Genomic DNA, 23,736 nt, shown 5'->3' with positions numbered 1-23,736 from the left:
ATCCAACCCCAACCCAAACCTTAAAGCAACCCCAGCCCTAAAACCTAACCCTAAAAATTAAAACTTGCCTAACTTAAATATATAACACGACAAAGAATTTGAATAATGTGTGGTCTTTCACTGACTATATCTGGATGTGCTTTTTTATGTTCTGCATTTTCTTTTTCATGACTTTTTTTATTATTATGGTAAATTACCTGCTTATTTAGGCACTCTGTGATTTCACTGGGGAAAGATAACGTAGGGTTATTGGAGTTCACAAAAAAAAAAAAGGTAAACCTTTCACTTTCTTTTTAGCTTAATTATTGAGCGTATTGCTTCATTTAAATGGGTTTCTTTGTTAAGTTTTCAAGGCATTTTGTTTTTCGCTATTATTCATTTTTTGAATGCAAATGTTCATTTTAACCTTTTTTTTTTTTTTTTAAAACAACTGTACTTGCACGTTTGGTCACCATCATAACTGTTGCATGAAACCGGAGTGTAATATTCCAGCACCTCTGCACTTAAGCATTTGTATGTCAGCTGACAAGTGTTCAGCTGATATCCCATCGCGCCTTTTTTCTTAAAGGCGTACAGCCTCTACACATGAACCCCCAATAACTCTCGCAAGCACCTGGGTACATATTTTTACGATATCACAACAAAAGGAATAGGTTTTTTTTTTTTGGTGCATATGTATAGCTATTATGTACTATATATCACCTTACAGTACAATAATGACAAAAAACGGACTGAATGATAATACCCGAAAAATAACCTTAATATTTTTTTAATAAAGTAGCCAGCGCAAATATAGTATTAGGGGGTGGATTGCGCCGGTCGCCACCTTATTTTGCCTGCATTCATGGTCACTATTTTTGCTTTGAAAAGTCATTTAACGTTTTAACCTCTCGAACTGCTTAACACAAAAAACCTGCCCCTTCAACTCTCTGATTGGTTAAATGTTGTGTCACGACGCAACACAGCTGTCATGTGGTTCCAAGTTTTTTGAGGACAAGCTCTTTCATCCAATTATTTAATTTAACTTGCAAGTGGAAAATGAAACCCATTTATAATTATCTTTATTTGTTTTTTTGTTTTTTTTCTAACTGGCGTTCATGGAGGTTTACTCAATTAGATTTGATTTTCTCAAATTTGACAGAGTACTGTTATCAACTTTAGATTCCACCTTCCAAACCTCTCCATGCTGAATTTAGAACAAGCAAAGTCCATGTTCCTTACTGCTGCTTCCTGCCTGCTGCAGTCTGTGAGATCTTGGCAGTCTTAATTAAATAAAATTGTGTTTCAATGTTAGTTAATCGGCAGAAATAGTTGGCAGATGCCAAGAAAATAACTTGGATGAAGTAAAAAGAAAATTTACAATCTCACTATTAGAACATGTGTTCCAAGCTGCCTTAACATCAGCCCTGGCTATTACTACAAAACTGTAACACATATCCACAGAGTGCAGTTTACATGCAACAGCCCCTTCGGTTAACACATGTATAATTGTACCATGTTAAAGTGATTGCACCTAACAAAATCACTCCATATGTCTTAGCTGTTGTTAAAGAAAGCAGTTTGATACTTTCAGATAAGTGTTGCACTTGCTTGGTCATTTCACTTGGTTAACCTGTCAATATCACCCTTCATTTAGATGTGCTTTATTTTGCTCTTATCTGCCCCCTATTTTACTGCACTTAATCCTGTACTTCAGAATACTGTAATCTGCCAAGTGTTTAACCTGTAGTACTTTGTATTTAATCACATCCTGATGTAACTATCACTATTTAATCATATCCTGATGTAACTATCACTATTATCTGCTGTATTATTGAATTGTGGTTTGTTACACTTATACTTTGTTTGAACAAAAGTTATTGTATTTCTTGCTCTTACTGTATTACTTGTATTGTAACACTTGAAATGTATTTGCTTACGATTGTAAGTCGCCCTGGATAAGGGCGTCTGCTAAGAAATAAATAATATTAATAACCAATCAGCTGCTTGCACCATTTACTGACATGCTTTCAGCCAATAACATGCTACAACCCAGAAGACACTGCTGATTTTGTGCCACCCCCAGGGAACTCCCGGTCACGGACGGCAAATGACATAGCCTGGATACGAACCACTGCTGATCTCCAGGCTACAGGGCGCATCCTGCACTCCAGCAGAGCGCCTTTACTGATTACGACACTCAGGAGCCCCTAAGAGTTTCATCCTTCTAAAAAATGACATTCAAATTACATTATGACTGAAGGGGATAAAACACAACAACATAATGCAACAGTAAAAGAGGAATTTATAATATGAAAATCTTAATATCCGAGGGGACACTGTGGCTGCCGTAAACTCGTTAGATGGACTGGATTGACAACAGCTTCTCGGTCTTATTTTATTCCCAGACTCATTTCTTACACTGTACAGAACCACACCAGCGTCCGGCACTCTGCTCTCCTACTGCGTCACAAGTATCTGCTCCTGCCCGCCTCACAGGTCAGCGTCACATGTTTCGAGCTCCTGCCTTCATTTTTATTTTACCGTGCATGCCCAAGGTAATTGTCTCAAGCCTGGCTGCTGATCATGATGGCAGCAGCTTACTGTACAGCTGTCAAGAGACTACAGTCTATTGGGAGAATGTCAAGATCAGATTTTTCTTTCTTCCTGAGGAATACATCATATAATCCCCATCTGGTTTTAGAGCGGCTGTTTATTTTAAAACCATCATAAATCTCCAGTACTCAGACAAAATAAACCGCAGCAGAAGGCTGCATATTTGAATGTGTGTGTGTGTGGTTGCTGGGGGGTGGGTTGTCTTTTTAAGGCAGCAAAGTCAGTCAGGTGATATAATCTTTTAGGGCAGGAATGCACTGTATACAAACTAGGCTGTCAAAAGGCTTTGCTTTACGATTGGTTAAATATATACACTTCATATTTAACCACTGCATTGTTCTCTGAATAAACAACTACAAAATGAATGTCCTGGAGTGCACTTGGAAACCAATGCTGACAAAGCCTGCGCATTCAGGGCACAGCTGAAACAAAAGCATGGTCTGGAATGGCCTATTAGTGTCTGGCCCTCTTCTCATGGGTCACACTTTAAATGTGATGCTCTGTCTCATACAATAGCAGAAAAACAGCTTTACATTTAAAAGAGTTCTCCTGTCCCTCAGAAGACTTTTAGAAGATTTTTTTTTTTTTTTTATCTCAACAGGCTACTTCATTCTGGGTGGCCTAGTTGCATATCCAGCACAACAATGACCCTCAGGGACTTACTTTGGCCACCTTGAACAAAACACAAGCTTGATTTTATTATTTTTTGTGTGTACGTTTTGGTACAGCTTTATGTCGCCCCTACCCCACAACACAGGCAGCAGTCTCAGGAGAATGCCATGGGAACAGCAGAGGGCAAACATTATATCTATATAAATGAACATTGTGTGGCTCCTCGGTTACTGTGATTAAACAAGTCGCATGTGTTTTAGGTAAGTAGGGCGTACATGCAGAAGTGAATTACATATACACTCTTGCGTGTCACGGAGCACTTTAACGTTTTAAATATATAAAGTGGTTCATTAGAGGCCAACTTTAAAACCTATCAAATGGAGCTGAAATTCAAACCACAAATAGATCTGTGGAAAAGGCTGAAAGGGCAATCAGATCTGCCTGGCACATTCTACACCTGGGTCAGTTACCAAAGCACTCGAGCTCATCTGGAACCCAAAAGGTGACAGGAATACAAAATGGGAGCTGAGGCAATTAGTTCACTTCTAAAGGCTATATAAAAACTAACAGTATGGTATGTCAAATATGTTTAGATAGAGCAAGTTAAATTAGGAGTATGGCAAGTTCTATGCATTTTTACAGTAACAAAACACTGTTTAATCTTAAAAAAAGATATGCTCAACTAGTAAAACAGAATATTCTGGTCACAGGAGTGGCATTCCCCCTCTTGAACGAATTCCACCTGCTGCAGTAAACACAAACGCATACTGTACTGGCGTATCTGAGAACTACAGTGCATTTCAATTCATTCCAGACCCGGTAACTGCACATTCGTGTTGCATGCATCAAACTGAAGCACATTTCTGTTAATTCCCCGATACATTCATATTCTTCAATGCAATTATTAACAGAGGAATCTACTGTAATGAAATGGTAATGGAAAGAAGGCATGCACTTTTAAAAGTAGTTTAATATATCGGAGAAGACCTCAGCAAAGTCTGAAGCACAGTAAACCTCATGATGACAGCTTTTCAAAACCTCAAGGAGGGGTAATTGACTGAAGCAGCAGCAGCGAGGTCCTGTGGTCCCTGCAGGTGGAGGAAGGGTTAGAATGGGGGCGGGGGGGGGGGCCGGGGGAGCAACTGCACATAAAATACAATCCATTTCAAGTTGCAGCACTGGATGTAATTGTCTCATTATAACTGTTAAACATGCAATCTAATTATTCACTGCACCAGTACTGGTACTATGTGCAAACAAAACAAAAAAAAGAATGGAGAGCACAGGGACAAACTGGGAGTTTGGCTTAATTACAGCCATTCTTTGTGTGTCCGAGGGGGTTTTGTTGCCGCAACCTGATGGTCAGTTAGCCTCAGTCCATGCTGCTGTAGTTACAGTGCAGTTAGACTGAGTTATTGAATACAACTTTGCAAACATTTAGGTTGGACAGGACGTGTGATACTAAAACATTTTAAAACCTTGCATCAAACACGGCATCTCATTGTTCAGAAAACCATCAAACAGAATGGAAAACGAAACAACTGCATTTAACAAAAGCATAAAAGATTACTTCTAAAAGAGTACTGTATAGTACAGGAGGTTCTTAGAAGTACAAGATCCTCGCTTGTCAAATCCACCATATGCACAGCAGCTTCAATCTTGAACAGATTCCCACTCTAAATTCCTCCCAGTTTTCACCAAAAAGTTTCATTTGCAGGGGGAGTTGACAAGTGCAGATCTAGCAGTTTGACATTCACAATAATGGATGCATTCAGTTCTTAAAGTACCAACATGTTCTGGCAATACACTAGCATAACCAGAAGAGTCTGGAAAACATTCCATCTGTGGGGTTTAAAAACTGTTAAAAACAATACAGATGACATGAATCTAATCCCATATTGGGTGCTTTGAATGAGACTTTCATATTAGAAACCAACAATATATATTACATTTGACATTTTCGTGTATTTCAGGGGCACTGGGCAAGGTGGCTTTTCCTTGCACCCTGCTCCATCCCCATGATATGCAGCGTCGAACATTAAAGCATTTAATGGTGCTACACTAACCTCTTCAAGTTTTGACAGCTTTCAGGTTGGTACAAGAAACTGAATTTGTCAGTAGGGTGCCCGCTTGCCATTTTCGGAAAAGCTAATGTAGGGAATGGATATGCAATCTGAAAAATACATCAAGAGTTCATGATTATAATGGACATCATCAAAATGAATACTTCATATGTTGGTACAGTAAGAGCAAGTATGACATGTACTAGCTAAACAGAGAAGGCAAGAGCTAAGGAAAACTCATGAAGCTAATCTAAACAGTGCGTGTTTAAATGAAATACACAAGTAAAAACAAAGTCGGGATATTTGTTGCTCGTTTTAGAACCTTCCAGGATTATCTGATAAGTTCCACCATCTGTGCTAATGCCCCCCCCCCCCACCCCACCCCACCCCACCCCCACCCCACCCCACCCCACCCCACCCCCTACCTCCTACCTCCAGCCCTCCACCACGACATTTTAAAACCCAAATTCTTTATGAAATCTTCCAAAATAGTTTGGATATTTCTGCAAAACAAACATTTTAAATCTGTGCACAAGGACTGTAAATGATGATTTCTGTCACACACACACAAACAATGCAAGTTACCTGTTGGCAAATGCCTGCATTTTCCCCAAAAATAAATGAATATATACATTGAATTTCAAATTATTTTATTCATTAAGGAGTAAAAAACATCTTAAAATACTGTAGAAAAAGTTATTTCAGACTTCAATACATATATTACAAACCTGGCACAGCAAGGCAGCATACATTCGATACTCCTGGGCACTGGCAAACAATGTACACCCCCTTCCAGATTTAAACAAGTTGTCTAACCGTACAAAACTTTCATATCACACCTCTTACATACATTTAGAATTGTACACTACAAGTCACCTAGGCAAAAACACAAGTGGGTTAGTGCTGTGCGTGTCCTGTGACTGGGACGACCTTGGGCCGAGATGTTATTTGAAAAAGACAACCATATCACCAGAAACCTTCAGGTGTAGGAAGGCTTAGGGCTCAAAAACTAAATTAAGCAGTTATCAAACCGTGTTCTATAATATTATCCTTCCTGCCGGCACACTCCCCTCCCCCCTTCATAACGCATACCACGCCTTTAGCGAGCAAGATCATTAAACCACATTAAAATCCCATTTGTTTTAACAAATGGTTCATTAAAGATAGAAAGTCCTGGTCTCCAGACAGTGATAAATGAAGGACAAGTGAAGTATAGCAGCCGCATCCCCTCAGCCCTCCTCCTCCTCCACGAATGCCCCGTGCTATCGATGTTCCACCGCGTGGACACTACTATTACAGCAATGCTACATTTAGACTTATTCAATTAATCACAACTTTGCATCTAAATACAGTACGAGGAGGACTACAAAATAAGTCTGTGTGAAAGAGTAAGATTGTAGAGGTCAGCTTTAGATCACCACCAATTTTCTCAATCAAAATTCAAAAAATGGATCATTTAGAAATATCAAAGAAATAAAAAAACAAATTACTTTGCATACTGGATTCTCTGACTAATGCTGTAAAACCCATTCCACAGTAATCTAACATTCCAATGACATCACCACCTCAAAACACAAACACATCAGTTCAGTACACACTAGTGACTACTACTTCTGTCTGTATGGTAGTTTGCTTCATTTTAGAAGAATCGTCATTAAAATGTGGGAGGGCTCCTTTAAGCGTGACAGTAATAATGAAAACCATCCATCCGCTCAGGAACAAGAAAAACATGAAGACTTGGGAGTCACAAATAACAATGCAACCTCAGGCAAGAGACTAAAAAAGTTCAAAACGCAGCAAACAAAAAAACAGCAAGAAAAGAAAACCACAAAGTTTTAGACACACTGGAAATGTCCATGGCCTAGTTGTCTGCGATGCTGCAAATTAGCCAATGAACTGTATTTATTGCATGGCAGCAAATGAAAGCAATGCCTTTCCGAAAGACCGCAGAGATTTCCTGAAGGATAACTTGATGAAACACAGCCGTACAGCACATCATGTTGCTGCTACGCAAGCACGAGCAATGCAGCCATATAGAGAGCGTGCCATCAGCAAGGCATTCAAAGAAAAGGATGCCGTGTCACCAGCTACGTGAACTGCCATTACCTTTCAAAGAACAGACCCAATTCACTTTCTGGATCCAGTTATGTTCCAGCGAATTCCCGTAAGAAACACTAAATTCATGTATATATGGTTTTAGAAAATCTCACTTAACAGCTTCGTCTGTGGTACAGTAGTATTAAAATGATCATTTCATAGTAGATCACCATCACAAAGTGCTTAATATAAAGGTCTTTAAAAAAGTCTGTTCGGAGTTATCCAGCCTATAATCCAGATTCTTCAATACACTATGCGAATTACAAAACTTTCATTAAACCCTCCAACTGTAGTTTAGCCGGTTAATCAAAGAGCCCTGTATGCGACCCAAGAAACTGGGTTTGAACCCAGGGCTCCGACAGCTAAAGTGTATCAAACAAGTGAGCAAGCCAGCAGCATTCCCTCATTGGTAATTAGGAGAGTCTAGCCTAGTGTACAGTATGAAGCAAAGGAAGGTTACGTTACACAAGGGAGCGCTCTCACTCTCACTCTATTGCAGTAATAAGACAAAAGCAGAATCTGTTACCACTTCACAGCTTTAAGAAATGGGAAAGGATCTCCAATTCAACACCAATTGACCTATTTATCCCTCGAAGTATTAACTTCCATGCAAAAAAAAAAGAATCAAACAAATAGAATAAAAAACTCAAAGCCCAAAACATCTCTTTGCCCGTACACACTAGCTGGTCCCTTAACCACTCCACATCCCTCCCCCCTCCTCACCCCAGTGTGCCGCATAACAAAGATGCAGTGCCCTTGAATTCCATTCCGCAGGAGTCGAGTTATGCAACGCCCTCTCTCTCTTTTTACAGCACGTGTAGCTCTGAAAGGTACAGTACTGTCAGAATGCACTGGCACAGAATAGAACAAGCACACCAGGTTTCAAATCAGTCTTGTTTTAATGAAGGGTATCGCCATTCTAGGTCATTGGCACATACTGTACTGGCACTAGCTGATGGATGCACACTATTTCTATCATGTACAATATATATGTACCTGGAAAATGACAGATATCTGGTGACAGGTTTTCTACACTGGTACAGTAGTTTCAGTTTCTGGCCCTGTGCTTCCAAACAAGATGCTCCAGTGCAGAAGTGTCAGCAGGTTTTAGGACCCTACAGCAGCTGCCTGACTCCTACAACACATTACAGATTCAAGCAGTCTAACACACATCGTACTGTTAAATTAAAGCAATCTTAAATAAAAAAATGGTATTTTAATGTTTAAAAATGAAGTCAAGGCACACTCGACACACCAAGTTATAAATTAGCGCTTTTATTGCCTGCCCACACAAAGCAATGATCACGGAACGCCACTGTAATGAAGTGCAAGCAGGCAAAACGAAAGCGAGATGGTGTTAAATCACAGTATCAGACACACGGCTGCCAGAGAAGACAGCGGCGGAGAGACTGGCAGCACGCCTCAAATTACAGCAGAAGAAAAAAAACAAATAAATCAGGTCAGCCGCCCCGGCTCAGGGCGACAGATAAAGCAATGATTCAGAACTGAATTACACGGCAACCCTATTTGACAGGTAATAAAGCCCAACAGCAATATCGGAAGCTCTACTGCCATTCAATGAAACTGTGACAAGCAGAGAAAGATGCTGATGCCGTATAATGAACGTTACCACCAAAATAAAAGACGCAGGCAACAGTGTGCGTGTTTGTGTGCAAGTCTTTGAGAGTGTGTGCGCGCGCACGCAAGAGGGGGGTGTTCCAGTATATGAATAAATGCAGTGTCACAAACAAGCTGCAAACAAGGCCGCTATCCGACACTACAGTTTAATTATCCTAGTTTCGTGCACAGGAATTCACCCGAGCACAACAACAAAAGAAGGCTGGGAAAACAAGACATACAATGCGCATCTTAATCCAAAGTGCCAGTAAAATGTTGAAGTTACAAACATGGTTGCAGTTATTGATGAATATATTGTAACCCAGTATTGGTACATTTATTTTCATTAGTAATTCAACAACACGTATAGCAAAATTATTACTGTTTTTTAGGGTGAACAAAAGGAGGCAAAATGTGAGTGGATTTGAATCTGTAATCGAATGGTTTGCAGGCATGATCGTAGAATCACAGAATATAGGCCTAGCTCTGTAGCAAGTATCATACGGAAACTAATTAAACACAACACTGCAGCCAAATAAGGTAAAAATGATAAAATTGAAACTACGAATTTGGCATCTCTAATGCTTTATGATACAGTATTAGCAGCTGAAACACAGGCAGCAGACTTGCAATATAATATAAGCTCCTTTCATGGTTAAATACTAAAAAGATTCCCAATCAGTCATTCCTGTGGGTTCACAGCTTCTCATTAGGGATAACTGCCAATAAACACTTCACTGGTAGCCCTCCAAACCAAATCAAGCCATGTGCCTCTACCCAAGTGCAAGCCAAAGAAAACCATGGAAGGCCAATAAAAAACAAGTGTGGATTTATTTCTCAGAAATACTGTAGACTCAATTCAGAGAAAATGAAAATTTGGTTGTACAAACCTTTTCATAGCAGATTAACACCCAACATGTACTGATGCACTCCATTTTTTATGTTAATGAAAATTACATGTCCAACACGTATTCTATCAGACCTGCCCAAGCAAGACCGCACAAACTGCAAATGTTTCATTAGAAGAATGTTGACTTTATACACTGTAGCCAACCTGGAAATCGGAGTTGCCGGCTAATTTTCACCTCTGGAGGAACTGGAGATGTTAATCATTGATAAATGGGGACTTGTCCCTAAGGAATCACTAAAGACTGGCAGACTGGTCACTTGAAATCAGTGTCATTCTAAGCCCCTTTCACACTGGCATACTCTACCCGGGTCAGGACCCGATGTCATGCAGATAGGGTACTCGATTTCACACTGATTTTCATAAAGCAGGGTTGAGCTGGGTGACAGATGCAAGTACACAATAAGCGTATCAAACATTTCTGCATATCACCGCCTGTATAAGACTTGCATTGAGATCAAATGTAAGCACTATGAAACAAACTAGATTTAAAAGAACGGAATGCATCAAAGGCAGCAAGGGCACTTTGAATCGAGAGTCAGATCCAACACACAGTCCTTGATCAAACAAAGACTGCTGCCACACAACACTTACAATCCATCAAACTTTCTTGAGGAATCATAAATAAAATGTACCGGCCGGGTGTGCAATTTATCACAGCTAAATTTAATTAAGTGTGCGCTGCACGAACATATTAAAATAGCTTTCTCTCCCCACTGACTCCCAGCCCACATAGAAATAACATTAACCATGTAATGCAACTGGTATAACTTTTTATTTTGTATAATTAAAGCACAAGTGTGATTGTGGAAGGGCAGAGGCTTGCCCTGTACATAGTATGTTTGTTTTGCTTTGGTTTTATAAATAAATTGTTTTGATTTGTTTAAAAATAAAATGCATTACAATGTTATAAAAACAAAGTGTGTGCTAGATGTGGTAGGGCTGGCAGGTTTGACTTCCCTCCCTGCCTGCCTAATTGAAATGTAATGTGCAGCAATGTGAATCAATTACCCCTGGTCACCTGCCTTTAAAAAGCGGCGTGAAAGCCTGCCCTTTGTTCGTTGTTCTTTTGTTTGGCTCTGTTCTTGGTGTACCAGCGTGGACTCGTGGCTGTGTGGACATCCATGTCCATTGTTGTATATAGCCTCTAGGGATACCATTGCTGGTACCCTAGTGGCAGCAAACCACCACTGCAACTGCCTGTGATAAACCCCAGACTCCTGAGCTGCGTTTTCAATCTCAAACCCTCTGTCTCTCTCGTCTCTCAGTGGATGCCCACACAGTAACAGAACACCCGTTACAGGGATACATCAGGGCCCTCTATCAACAATTAAATTGGATCATTGTTTTCCCCACTGCTTGTTCTGTAAATATCATATCACATGTCGGCTAGATATATACCCCATACACCACTTTAAGCTAGCACTTCCTAATTACATTACTTCATGAAAGAATAAGGAGCAATATATCAGTATTCCATTTCCTTTGCAAATATGTGAATACGGTTGCAAATGGAGCTTTTCCATTTTTCTATGACATTAATTAACCACACCTGAGCTTGGTTAGGCAAACATTCCAGTAGTCCAGCTCCCATGTCCTGTATTACAAGGCTGCTGACTCTTTCAAAAGGACAGGCTCTTGGCTCCAGTCTGTGATGCAGATCCTAACACCCTGGAATCAGCTGCTCCTGGGAAATGCAATTTGAGCATTTCTAAAAAACTCAGGAACAAAAAGGTGGCTTGTTCCGAAACGAGTCCATCGTGGATAACCAATATAAGTGAATGGTGCACTGATCCCTCTGCTGGCAAATGCACAAGACCCTTTCAGATGCTGCTGTTGGCAACGAGGCTGGCACTGCCTGGCACTGCCTATGATCATTCTAATGCAGCAGCAGCAACACCACCACCACCACTCGGTGCCTGTAAATAAATATTACAGAGCAATAAGACCCTGGGTTGAACAATATACAAATACAAATACAATTATAAATTATTTTAGGTAAATCATTTTGGTAAACGTATGATTTCAACAACCATTATTTGTTAATTTTTTACAGAGCTATACCACCTAGTACTGCACACTTCTAGTCAACAAAAACAGATGAAAGAAAAAAACCCAACTAAAGGTTGGCAGTATCCACCAGGCGCATGCATTTAAATTATTCATTAAAACGCAGCAGTCGCCCTGCCGGCTCGGTGTAAATGCGGCCGCATCAGACATGCACTGCTGGAGTCTGAATCAAAGGATCTGCCGTTTCTACAAGCACTCTCCTACCACCAAGACAAGGCTGCGCGGTGCGGAGTGGTCCACACGTTTCCTTTGTGTATGAAAATGGAATTTCCTTCAATCGAATCCCCTCCCAAACCTCTACTTTTATCTTTCTTTACCCAATCAAAGGTGAAACAACTCTTGTTGTGTACTGACAAATTATTCTTGCAAAAGGTGGTCAGGCATCCCCATACTGTACATCACCAAAAGCCACAAAATGAAATCCTGACGTGCATCACATCAAGACTCAGGAAATATTTTCATGGTAGCAAACCAGCCACAGCATCATGATATTGAACACACCTTGTGTTTGCAGCCTCAGCTAGTCCTTTCCTTTTAACAGACACAGTTGTGCCCATGTATTAGAGACTGCAACACTCACAATGGACCTCACATACTAAAGACATAAGCTTATTTGATCTCAAAGATTAAAAACATTAATGCAATGACTAATAATGTATAGCTGTATTAACTGGTCAAGATACTGTATAGTGTTCCATGGCAGTATACCAAATCACAATAGCCACTGTGGTATTGAAAAAAACACTTTCAGAAAAACTAATTACTTATAGTATACTAATAGTTGCACAAATACTACAATATACCAACTGCAGTATTCAAATCACACCTTTTCCTCTCAAAATAATAAAAAAAAAACCATTGAAGTGCACAATACTTCCTAAAGATCAAAGGCTGTGAATTAACCAGATACCTCAATGTTAAACCATGCAACCGAGCACAGCACAGTTTCCCATTGCAAGAGACATTATTATTATTATTATTATTATTATTATTATTATTATTACTTATTTCTTAGCAGACGCTCTTATCCAGGGCGACTTACAATTGTTACAAGATATCACATTATACATATTATACATTATTTCACATTATACAGCTATCACATTATTTTTTTTACATACAATTACCCATTTATACAGTTGGGTTTTTACTGGAACAATCTAGGTAAAGGACCTTGCTCAAGGGTACAGCAGCGTCCCCCACAAGGGACTGAACCCACAACCCTCCGGTCAGGAGTCCAGAGCCCTAACCACTACTCCACACTGCTGCCCTAGCACCAGGGGGGGGAGGGGGCGAGCAAACGAAGCCCATGATGGAACTGTTCCCACCTCCACCACAAGAGGGAGACTGCCTTCTGCTCCCACCTCCAGCATCAGGGGGAGACTACCCGCTGCTCCCACCTTTGCCGCCAGGGGGAGGTTGCGTTCGGCTACCAGGATTGCCTGGGCTGGAGGAGCCAGTCGGTGCACGGTCAGCCTGGCCATTGTTAGTGTTGGGTTGGGAGGAGGAACTCCCACCACAGCCGCCACCTATGGACCAATTGCTGCCCCTGTTCCTGGGCCGGAACTGTGATCGGGACTGGTATGTGGCAGTGTGCCCCGTCCCTGTGTATATTTTCTGTTATATGTTGTGAGCAGTGTGTTAATGCTGGTGTATATGTATTGGTGCACGGGATATAAAATGGTCTGTGTAACACATATAGTTGTATATATAGTTGCACAATCACTTCACGTGCAGATAAAGTATGTAATAGTATCTGTATGCAAGAGTCACTGCCATGCATGATTGGTGTAAACATAAACCATCCACTATATAAAAATTGAGAGCAAACATGAGTTTATTCCACTAATGTGGTTGCTACTGTCGCTAGGTGTGCAGGATTCAGATAAGGAAATGGACAGGGCATTTAAATATCGTGCTCCTACAGTAAGAATTTAATGATGTGCCAATTCTGGAGAATAATGCAATGGGGGATTGTTTAATGTTACCGATAGTAACGTTAGCGGTTGCTTCGCTCAAAACACTTGGCATCCCGTGGCAAACCTGAGCGTGGGAGTATTTGCACTCTTGACAGAACATGTCCAGGAAAGGCTTGTCAGAAAACAAAAACACCACCTGCCTTTCCTAAATAGTGCACAAAGCAAAGAAACACAAAAGACTGATATGTACTGCACATGCCAATACTGTACATGACCTAAAGTCTCATCTATAGGAGGATTACAAATAACTCAATGAGTTTCATCTTACTGGTGTCTACAAACAATATCGTAACTTTGCTGAGAAACTGTCAGAGAAAACCTGAGTGGGCGCAGACACAAGTGAAGCCAGTTTAGTCAGTTTAGTCAGCTGTCTGCATTAAATCTACAGCAGACAATTTAAAGCAAGACTTATTGTAGACCCAAAGACAGCAGATACATAGACAGCAGATACATAGGGGTATTACTGCAAAAAAAAAGAGTCTATTACAGTTTTGAATACATCATTAGAGATTAGATATGTTTTACCCTTTGTCTTAAAACTAAGGTTTGGAAAATGACCTGACTTTGCTTTTACAATCTCAATGGATTGTGGTACTTCCTTAGAACACATATCATGATACAAAGGCTACAGCCTAGACTGAAAGACTACAGTACATTATTTGACCATTAGTCCACCAAAATGGTTCTTGAAAGATAAATAGTGAATAAAATGTGTTTCATAGTTTAGAATACATGTTCTCCTCTTACCACATTTTGTCTTATTATTGCAAACGAACCAATCAGAATTCAGTTGAGATTTAGTGTAATATTACACTTATGTATTACTTGTAGTCTCAACACAATATACCAACATAAACCTCAATCAATAATTATACTATTCAGTACTAGATCTTCATGTCCTTAAATCAGAATATCCCTAAAAAATTAATAAAAAGAAAATAGAAGAAGCGGCTTTTAAAACCTTACAACATACACTTTAGTAATAATGAAAAAAGTATTCCCTGTAAGATTCCAGAGGAGTTCTTACATTGTAGCTTCCTTGAATTCACTGTTCATAAGGTTGTTCACACAGCGGGACATTCAAGACATGTTCACCACAAATCAGACAGTACTGTGTGAAGTTAGACATCAAGGGCCAAGTTCAACCGAGGAAGCAAGACGGTTTCTCATCCTCTATGCTGACCAAAAACATGCAGCATACTCTTAAGCGTTAAACAAAGAGGCTACTGTAGCCCTCGCTAGAAAAAACATGATCTACAATCGAAGAAATAAAGTTAAGCGTACCACTTACTTCAAATACAGCCAAAAAAAAGCTTCCAAGCTACTTTGCTTACACAAACTTCAATAAATGAAGATTTCATTTGGGCGGAGGACAGTACCTCATCTGTTTTGATGCAGAAGCAGGCGAGGAAGCAAGCTTTCTGTAGTGAAGCCGATGCACTCCTAAGAGGCACCGATCGTTATCTCAACAAAGTCATTACAAAAAAGTGCCAGTTTAGACATCTGATAGAGCACCTAATCTTTTTTTAGCAGATCTTTTCTGCTATGATTAAAATACATTTTTCAGAACTTCAGGGGAAAACAAATTTCTATGAAGTCTCCAAAATTTGTGGTTCAACGCAATCATTAAGATAAAAAAGGGGAAGCGCTACAAAAAAAGGGTCCGTGTAAAAAGTGATCTCTCGATGCATACAGTCTGAATGATGGAAACAGAAAGAATAACACAACTCTGTTGAGCCGGAGGGAAAGTACTCCACGTGGACTGAGGAACAACATGCATCGTCTACAACCCTCACTTCATTACAAGGTTATTACACTCGAAAGACATATCTATTAATAGCATTTTAAAATCAGTGCCTTTGATGACTTGAATAGAAGAATTGCACTATTTTCATATGTAAATAATATTTGCTTATCCCAGCACTGTGATGCAAAACATACAATTAACAGAATATAAAAGAAAACCAATGCATCAATGGCATCTGAAATGAACCACACATTCTACAGTACAGTAAGAGTGCTTTCTCTCCTTTCTTTAAGAAAGGATTTGATCGTCCCAGCACTGGTTTAATCCCACCCATATGTGCCCCTTTTCATATTCTAAAAAGACTATTATAAATAAAAGCCTGGCATTCTTACAACCACTACATCTGTTTAGTAAGGGCCATTATTATGCGAACAATTGTGGAAAACCAACATTTCAGTCAACAGTCAAAATCCCTGAACATTGCTGAGAAAATGAAGGATGCATTCTCTTGGGGGCTTTGCAAATTAAACTTTTAAAAAGAGGGCGGTGTGCATTCTTTGTCCCCACCCCCCATTCTTTCTTCCAATTCTCTTTTTGGATTGGCTTTGTCCCGTCCCAGCTACTCATTAAAGGAAAGGCTTTAGTTACTCCTTCCACCTCTTCACAGGATTCCCAACACAATACTCTAACTGCTTGATTAGTGACATTACTCAGAAGCAACTACTGAAGATACATTCACTGCTTATTTCTTTATTTAAAAAAAAAGCTACTCCAACGGTCATGTTCAGTTTAATTTATATATATATATATATATATATATATATATATATATATATATATATATATATATATATTTGCTAGTATGCTAATTCTTTGTTTTATTTCAAGTGGTGCAAACTTTGCACTGGAGCAAATGCTGTTTTGGTTTTGAATGAATTTGAATGAATGAATCTGCTTTGCTTAGTGTTTAAATACTGAGAAACTCCAAGCTTGCTGTATACTGGAGCCTTGCTTCAGTGCAGTGGGATTGAAATACAATTCCTATCGTTTTTTAATGGGTAGATTGCTGTATGTGCAATTATTATAACAGCCCCACAAGCAGCGCACTATAAATATAGATTTTATCTTACTGTATTTTTATAGATAGGCAGTTAATTAAAAACAGGGGGACTTCACGTTACCGTTACTACCTATATAATGAGAAATTATTCTAAATTATTTCTCTGTGCTAGGTGTGTTATCAAAAAGATAAAAAAGCAGATAATGTTTAATAAATATGTACATAGTTAAAGCATGATGTATACTTTGTTTTTAATGTATACATCTATTTTAGTTATTTTATTAATGTGTGTCTGTAATAAAACAAAAGACTATCACAGGTCTCTAGTTGTCTCTCTTCTTGGCAATTGGTGCTTCGATACAAGTCTGTATATGCATCAAGAGGTTTTGACAGACCCTAAATACTTTCCCTTCTTATTTCTCTGCCATCTCGCCGGCCAGCTAAGCGGCACGGTATATAGGTATAGGATTTGCGATGAAAATTGCTACATGCGGTTGCTGTCTGACTGTCGCAAGTTTCAGTCAAAATCAGCGACGTCGCTGCCAGTTTTATGAAACTTACATTTTTACCTGTGAGGTGCCTGCGACTGTGATTCAGCGCAAAGACGTATCTGTAGATTGGTTGCAGGCACTATTCTCCTACAAAAGTTTGACCCAAATCCCAAACGTGATCCATCACACAATCCGCCTGAACCCTGGACACAAAGCTCAACATTATGCTACCCTGTACCCCAGGCAAGGGCAGAGACACAGTGAACCCCCAAACAAAACTAGGTTAAACTGCTGCACTCTGAAGTACAGGTAAGTACCTCAATATTGTTTTGCGAATGAGATCCTTTAAATCTGTTAGAAATGTTGTTTTTCCTTCCAACAGCAGTTCAAAATGGCATACTGGCTTAATATAATGTTAATCCCGTCTAATTGCCAAAATATCTTAAATGGTCACTTAAAATGTTCTTTTTTTGTTCTTTTTTTCCCCCGCTGTTACCCATGAATAGCAGTACTGCAGGATTGGCAAAACTGAAGTTAAATGCCTGAAATATTATGATTGCAAATGCAATTTGACACAGCCAGGACAGAATACCACAAAAACAGATATTCCTCAGAATGGCTCAACAGCGATGTAGGATCTACAGCAATCCTTCACCTAACTAGCCTATATTCTGCAGTCTGGTGGGAGAGGCTGGGATAAATGGAGTTGACCCAGGGATGCGAGTCAATAACCTCCAGTCTTTAAAACTAAGGGGGAAATCACAATCCCACTAATAAAGGGAAGGTAATCATTGTGACTGCGTTCTGTAACAACTGAATGCATGTCTACAGCTGTTTTCCTTAAGACTCTACTGCAAACTTGGTTAGGCAACTTTGCATGGAGAAGACTGGAAGCTATATTAATTACACACCATCCATTACTTGTGATGTGTATAATAATGATAGGGATTCAGTGAAGTTCTGATATTCAATAGCTTTGAATAAAATGCATTTCTATCTGGCGAGTGAAGGGAAAAACGTAGTTTAGTTTCATTTTTTAAACTTCATTTGTTTTGTATTCGTGTTATATACCCATTATTTGTTTCATGCAACTTGTTTTATTGATGGATTTCAACAGCAGTATAGTAAAACTATTCTATAACACTATGAACCCGACCTCATTAAATAGAGACATTTTGATCTTCAGGCACAAGATATTCTGAACAAGATTAAATTAATTAGTTGGTTTAGCAATTAACCTAACTGCAGGGTCATTTGCCCACAAAATGAAACGCCTGAATTATGTGTTTTTGCAGATGTTTAGGGGGTTATTTTGTAAAATCACAAGGGACATTATTCACCAGTCCTCCTGAACGTTCTATTATTCTGCAAATGAGGTCAAAAATATCTCGAATATGGTGAAGGACATGCAATCTGTCCTCCCCTTGCCACCAAAAGCCTTTGTTCTTCAGTGTTTGGATGAATGCTGTAGGATATTGCTGCACTGCATGTCTTTGGTCTTTCCCTGCTTGAAACAAATACCTCACCACTGCTTCAAATACATCACCATAACATATTACATCCAAAGTATGCGGGTATATGTAATAACGCAAGTGTGACGCACATTCTCACAAACAACTTGGGGTAACAAATGTGGTAAGCAAATTATAATCAATTTGATTTGCGGATCTCCCCAAGTGTTAAAATGAATAGATGATACCGTAAACGTATATATTTGTAGCTGTCACACTTGATTTCCAATAAAATCCGGACAAACTCATCTGTAAAGGTTTTTTTTTTTCCTCCTTTAATTATAATAAATACAAATTATTACAAAAGTAAAGTGCTACAAATTCATGACGGCCTTATGATGTCATACTGTACCAAAACTGGATTTGCTTATGTCTGCAAAAAATATTTTAAAACACACACACATACATACACACACAAGATATATTTACATCAACTAAAAAACACATCACAAAGGAGTTAACTTATACGTTACGATTGCCTCCAGGCTAAGAACCCATAAAAAACATTCTATTGTCTGAACTCTTGCGCTAAACCACTGTAACATAATCACAGCATTTACATTACACTGTGTTTACAAAGAGATACCAAGGTCTTTTTTTTTTTTTTTATGGAAATGCATTTCTATCCAAGAAACCATTATTAAGTCTAAATACGTTACTAGTGTTTTGGCATTTAAGTAACAAGGTAAAATGCACAACAGAAAAAGTAGTAGTAACAATAATAATAATAATAATAATAATAATAATAATAATAATAATAATAATAATATTTTTTTATAATCGCAATTAAATGTTTTTTTATTATTATTATTATTATGTAGTTATTTATTATATAGCACCACCTAAAATTAAAACTCTCTCACCTCGTTTCCAGTTTGACGACTGCAAAGTCGACGATTTTTCAAGATCATCAATAAACAGGAAGTTTCGTTATATTCATGTATCGTACATTTGTTTAAAAAACAAACATGTTTAAATAGGTTTATGTAGTATTATCAATCTTCACAAACTACCGCGGTTGTTATCGACGCTCATGCTGCAGCGATCCCACAATCATTTATAATCTGATCAGGTTTCCATTTTTTTTTTTTTTTTTTCTAAAATAGCAGCTCCTTTCTCAATGTAACTGTCTGTAACAATGTCTTGTTATTATTAATATACACTGTATTACCAGTAACTCTATTGTATCAGTTTAAATGGTCAGATTCAGATCAAATGCTTCAACGGTTCAATTGCATGCAACTGTCAATTAATACTAGTTAGTTTAAAAAAAAAAAAAAAAAAGTATATATTTTTTTCAAATCTGTCGCGGCAAATACCAACACGCACAAATTGTTATTCCGTGTTTTCAGTGATGATGGCTTCGAACACTTACGTACGTTTTTACTCAAACAATATTTACCGCAATTACATATACAAAATATATTGCACACACAAAAAAATGCACTCCTTTTTAAAATGGTCACGCACAAACTCGCCGACACCATTTTGTGAAGACCCGATCTTACCAGGATCTATGCATGGAAAAATGTATACAAAAAAAAAGTCAAGGAGTTGCAATGACATTACACATAAACCGCCGCCTGCTATGGTAGAAATATTTACTAACGAGGAGAAATCTCTTGCTGTTACTGCTTTTCGACTTTTTCCGCATGCCCCACGATTTGTGCACCATTTGTAATATGCTCAGGTTTGCAAAAACATCCCATGTTTGGACACAAGCGCTGAAGCACACCGTATTTGCTGGAAGCATGCATTTTGAACACATCCCAATAGTAGCTCTTACCAGTGTAATGCAGTTGAACGCGTTGCCTTTATTTCCAGTTCACTCACTCACTCCAGGTTGTTCAACGTGTATGCGTATCCTTCTCGTTTTCTTTCTCGACCCTGTCGGTTTCCTCTTCAGGATTCAGCAGCAGCAATAGCGCAGATACACGGAGTGGGGGATGGGGAGATTGGAGGGGGGGGGGCAGCATCAACGGGGGTGGATCTGTTCGTGGTGACGTTAACTCAGTGACAAAATGGGACGACAAGACCTCTGTTCTGCACCGCGCGATGTAGTGACGTCCCCAAAACTGAAAAACGAATACTGTATTCTCCTGCTTTTTATTTTTGTACAAAAAAAGAGCTCATTTCAAATTGTTGTCGATTCATTTAAAATGTCGCTCCATTTCTTTGTGCATTTTTATTTAAGCGTTATCTTTTCCAGCCCCCTCCCACTCGCATTCATCATCATTTACTCTGTATTCAACAGTAATGCTTTTATTTGTGCAGAAACTGGGCATAGTTTAACAAAGACGCACTGTCAAAATGCAGTTTCAATATTTTTTGTCGGTGCATTGCTGATATGAAATATATGTTGAATATTATTATATGATGTCTTATATGAAATGCAGAAAATGGTCTGTAGACATCTGGAAAACAATCACAATACTTAATAATTAAAAGATCTGTTTGTAAAATAAAATGCCAAATGGATTTGAAATTGACATACAGACACATACTATTTTTCAGTACAGTATTACATCACCTGCTCATCTTCCCCCATGTCATCATTTCTGATTTAACTTTCTTTTGAGCAGGTTGGGCCCAACAGAGTTCAAAGATCACAGCCTGGTGGCTTTCTGGAGCTCAGAACAATAAAAAAAAAATGTCTCAAAAAGTTAAGGGAAAGTTATTAAACAGAAATATGCTACCTGTATGTTGTTCAACAATAAGCCACAAGAACAGCCATAATTTGTATTTTTTTAAAAAGCAATACAAATAAATGTGGTCAGCAGCTATTTCCCTGTCAGGTAAAGGTTAAGAGGTTATTAGGTCAAGCAGTAAACCTCTTCACATGGCATTCTCTTCATTTAATTCCATGTGTATTATTGTTATGATGTTTACAGTCGTTCTGAGTAGTTCTTGCATTTCCTGTAATTTTTTTTTTTTTTTTTAATGAAGCTACAGAACTCTAGTTGCCTACCACAAACGCATGTAAAATAAGCTGGATTTTCCAAACTGTTGTACTTTCAGGTAGTCTGTTCCACTTGCGCTTCCTTGGCTTTTTTTTTTACCAAATTGAAAGGCCTGATAGGTAAGATTTATGGTAATATTTCACAATAAAAAATGTTTTGGAATTTCAGCAATGAAGGCAAATGCTAGCCGGCACATGGTTTTGAGTTCATCACACTTCAGTTTACTACTTTTAAAGGCAGTCAGTGTGAGCATTGAGTCAAGTCAATGTGCCAGACAGTAGGTGCTGTACAGCACTGAATTACACAAATAACAGAAATCCAAGTTCTTTTAGAACACTTTGTTTTACTGTTACTGGCTTGTGTGGCCTGTTTACCTATTGCTGTGTTTGGGTATATATATATATATATATATATATATATATATATATATATATATATATATATATATATATATATATATATATATATATATATGGATATGTGGTTCTGTAGCAATAATAACCAGTATAGGCTTACTGGGGATTTCTAGTGGCTACTCAGACCACCCAGAGCTGACAGAGCTGACGTCAGATCGGTTTCGTGAGGATGGCGGAATTGAGATTTCACTGTGAATATTGTTGACAAGAGCTTAAGTTCTGCGGGTGTGCTCCTATTTTTTTCTCTATTTGTTCTCTTCACCAGGGGCGGCCCTTCCACTCCTGGTCTTTGTTCTAACCTTGTTCCAAATTGTTTCATTTAATCAATGAAACCTCCATCCAGAGCTTGAAGTAGTTAATGATCTCATTTTACCACACCCTGCAGTGTGATTGAACCCCCCCTGCTCTACACCTTCCATGTCTGGTAGAAAACCTCCCAGAATAATAAGAAAGTAATAATGGTACATTTAGGCACCAATGCTTTGTTTAGCTAACCTACAAAATTAAAAAAAAAACAGTTATGTGCTGTAATACTTTTATATATTGTGGTGGGATATAAGGAAAATGTCTTTTTATTACCTTTAAGATATTAGTGCAGAGGTTTGAACCATGCCTATTGCTGTATTGCATTCAGTCAAGGAACCTGACCCTTGTGACAGTGGGAAGAGGTGCCATTTACTTATGGACAGCACAATCGATTACAATCAGCAAGCAAAGAGATGAAGAAACTGGACTTGCCTACAACATGAGTAGCAATGAGTGGGAAGTAGAAAAGCAGTCATGTGGTTGCATGTCCCTTGCTCATGGCCTGTTCCTGAGTTAAAACACTCCAGTACAAAATGTCTCCAGTATCCTATGGCAGGGACTGGCTTCTATTCCTGTCCTCTTACCCTTGTAAAAAAGGGGGACTGTGCAACTCTGTAAACATGATGTACAGCACACACAGATCTGTTCTCTTCCCTAAAAACAACAGCTTAATTGCAGTGTTGTCTGCTGAGTATTACTGGAAAATATACAGTACAAAACATGATGGAGACAGAAGCAGTACAAACTGTAATTCTGGTACATGATATTAACAATCCCTTGTATGGCGCAGAAAGCCATGTATAGTACAGCTGTGCATTTTGTTGTTTTAATCCAGACCTCTGATGGAATGCATTCGTCTACAATGTCTCTGGCGGTAATGAAATGATAAGCAGGTGCAGCTGCCTTTTTTTAATCACTATAAGCGTCAGACAATGCCCTCTGGTGGCATGAATGTGTACATGACAAAAAAACAAAAATGCTTGGTTACGTTTTGTAACAGGTTCTAGGGCTTTATCTCTGGGATAAATAAGCATCAACTATTTTATAAACTGCAAACTACAATGCATGCATATGGTTATCTTCCTGTGGGTATTTTAAATGGCATCTTCAAACAACTGTAAACGACAATTACATTTAATTTAATTTGGGCTATATTTTACAAAGCAGCCAAAATTGATTTCTGAACAATTTCCACGCTCGCTGCCGCTGTCTGTTGTTTACAGTGACTTAAACAACATTATTATTGGCTGCAACAGGGTGCACACTGCCTAACATATACACCTAGCAGCCCAGTGTATTGTGATG

General features: G+C 38.7%; 1 protein-coding gene across 10 annotated transcripts in view; it reads right to left on the bottom strand.

Annotated features, from left to right (window-relative positions):
* Positions 1 to 20,718, bottom strand: part of LOC117405186 (protein FAM168A-like) — a 62,223-nt gene extending 41,505 nt beyond the window's left edge. For 2 of the 10 annotated variants that reach the window (XM_059031013.1, XM_059031014.1), the window contains exons 1-2: positions 20,536 to 20,715; positions 5,274 to 5,380 (exon numbers count right to left, since the gene is read on the bottom strand). In XM_059031013.1, the coding sequence (XP_058886996.1) occupies positions 5,274 to 5,344 (71 nt within the window). In that variant the 5' untranslated portion in view covers positions 5,345 to 5,380; positions 20,536 to 20,715. Of the gene's footprint in view, positions 1 to 5,273; positions 5,381 to 20,535 lie in introns of all 10 variants that reach the window. The other 8 variants (XM_059031009.1, XM_059031011.1, XM_059031010.1 and 5 more) reach the window with 8 other exon arrangements.
* Positions 20,719 to 23,736: the final 3,018 nt, after the last annotated feature.

The sequence above is a fragment of the Acipenser ruthenus genome, chromosome 9 (assembly GCF_902713425.1).
Source record: "Acipenser ruthenus chromosome 9, fAciRut3.2 maternal haplotype, whole genome shotgun sequence".
Classification (NCBI taxonomy): domain Eukaryota; kingdom Metazoa; phylum Chordata; class Actinopteri; order Acipenseriformes; family Acipenseridae; genus Acipenser; species Acipenser ruthenus.
Note: the sequence above shows the minus strand (reverse complement) of the source record. Positions and strands in the feature narration are given on the sequence as shown.